Genomic DNA, 2,377 nt, shown 5'->3' with positions numbered 1-2,377 from the left:
TACTTACTTTCAACTGACCCTTGCCAATTGGAAGTCATTGAGTATCTGCTTTTTCCAGGAGTGACTTCATTACCTACATCTGCAGGTAGGAGGGACCCAGATTCTGCAGTGTTTAGAATTCTCATCTGTAGAGCTCTAAAGACACAAGCTCCATCTCTCCCAGAAGAATGCTACATCATTATGTAACTGGATGTCCAGGAAGCCCCAGATCAGCCCTGACAATCTTCACTGGGTGTCACTACTCCAGTTCTCACTCTGAGATGCTGAGCTAAACAAATAAATATTTCCTTTCCTCATCATTCATACATTGATCAAGATGTTATGTAACAGGTCCCACAATACTGTAATATGTTCGTGACTTTGGTGGTTATCTTTGGCATCTAACAAAGAACAATTAGAGAGAAGTCACTTATGAAACTGAAATTCAAATCTAAAATCATATCTCATGATGCTGGTAGAGGATTTTAAGGAGGAAATTAATAAATTACTTGAAGAAATACAGGCCCTTTCTGGAAATCTCTTCTTTTTATGGATTTCTCCAGTGATTGCTCCTGCCACACCCAACCTTCTAGCTTGATTATGGGCATAAATTATTTTGTGAGTTCAGCTGATCCAGAGACAACTTGATGATAGGCACAATCTTGTTTCTGGTAGCTTTGATCATTATGGGAATGAACATTACCTGTGTTCTGTCTTCTCCAAAAAGTACGTGTGTTAAGGAGATCCAAACGGAAAACAGAAGGGACTCTTCAAAGTTCACTAGGACCTTGGGATGCAATATTACAGGAAAAGCCATTTGACATCTGCTTGGATCAAACTTACTCCCTTTGGCCTACAAGAGTGATCACTCTGCATTCTTTAGCGTTTTTAGAAACATAGGCTGGACAGCAGTCTGAGAGAAGCTGGCATAGAGATCAGGGCAGCTCTTTTAGTTTGTAGATATAACTTGAATTTGAGACCTGTGGGAGTTCTTGCTCAGAAATGAACCATGTGTCTGGTGTGATGAGAGAGTATGGCTGTCATTAGAGAATTTATGGCATATTCTTAGGTGTAAAGAAGGGGCTATGATGGTGGAACTTTCTTTCTTCAGAGACTGTATAAGCTCTGCAGAGAGAAAACACTCTCCCAATGCCCAGAGTGAGCAGTTGGGGTTAAGAGCAAGACTGGAGCTGGTTAAGTTGAGGGAAGAGTTCTGGGGTACAAAGGAGGATATAGAGTCAGCCAGGCTCCTGCCGGTGATGAGCCTTCAGATCTCTAGCATCAATTCTTAATCTTGCTTTCTGTCTGCTTCAGGCTGCATAAACACCATTGTATATTTCAGAATTAGAAAAACTTGGAGCTTGTCCCAAGATTTCCCCAGGAAGTGATGTCATTTGTGTTGAATTATGCGCAGGGGATCAATTGTGCCCTGGCCAAATGAAGTGCTGTAGCAATGTCTGTGGTCATATCTGCAAATCTCCTGGCTTTTAAGTGAGTATATTACTATTTTTTACTTTTTATGTTGTAATAAGACACCATGACCAATGTAACTTATAGAAGAAAGTTTATGGGGTGCTTATAATTTCAGAGAATGAGACCATGACACTCATGTTAGAAAGAATGGCAGCAAGAAATTATGCATGGCACTGGAGCATTGCCTGCAGGCTTACATCTTCAGAAGCAATTCGGAGGAAGAGGGTGAGCTAACTGGGAAGGATGTGAGTCTCTGAAACCTCCCAGCCTGTCCCCTGAGATACAATTCCTCCAACAAATCAATATCTCCCAACATGATTCCCCAATTTTCCAAAAAAAACTGTGAACTGATTAATCAAATACATAAGGCTATAAGGGCATTATCATCCATACTACAACATCCTGTCAAGGTATGTCCAAGGGACTGAGTCTGTTTCCATGAGAGTTTCCTTGGACAGTCTCATGTTCATTGTCCACTGGCTGCACACAAGAGTCTGGATGCGTGCAAGAGAAAGGAACTGGAAGAAGAAGGAACGACAGCAGGTTACATGATCTGTGTTCTCTACACTGCAAAGACAGTTCTACCTTGACTAAAGTGACACAAGCCACCACAACATAGACCCACATGGTCATAAACTAGGACATCTCACTTTTCTCTCCCTCAGCCAAAGAGCTTTGACTCTCAGGAAAACAAGAGCTCCTGGGAGGGAGAAGACAGTGAAGTTCATGGGAACATTCATGTGCTGAACACCTTAGAGTCAGGCAGGCATATGTTACTGTTCCAACCCACAGGACAGTTGAACAGGGACTTGAGGGACACCTGAAAGAGATCGGGCACAAGAAACATAAAGAACGGACAGCAAGTCAAGAGTCCTGACCAAGCTGACAAATTTTTATTTTTCCCAATGAGGTTATATACTCATAG

The 2,377-nt window shown here is 41.9% G+C and overlaps 1 protein-coding gene across 1 annotated transcript; it reads left to right on the top strand.

The window, feature by feature from the left end:
- Nucleotides 1-626: 626 nt before the first annotated feature.
- On the top strand, nt 627-1,470 carry LOC110304278 (WAP four-disulfide core domain protein 18-like). Its single transcript, XM_021175538.1, has 2 exons — nt 627-705; nt 1,322-1,470. The coding sequence occupies exons 1-2, from the start codon at nt 627-629 to the stop codon at nt 1,468-1,470; spliced, it is 228 nt and encodes a 75-aa protein (XP_021031197.1).
- The last annotated feature ends 907 nt before the right edge of the window (nt 1,471-2,377 follow it).

The sequence above is a fragment of the Mus caroli genome, unplaced genomic scaffold (assembly GCF_978045245.1).
Source record: "Mus caroli unplaced genomic scaffold, Mus_caroli_1 scaffold_13, whole genome shotgun sequence".
Taxonomy (NCBI): domain Eukaryota; kingdom Metazoa; phylum Chordata; class Mammalia; order Rodentia; family Muridae; genus Mus; species Mus caroli.
Note: the sequence above shows the minus strand (reverse complement) of the source record. Positions and strands in the feature narration are given on the sequence as shown.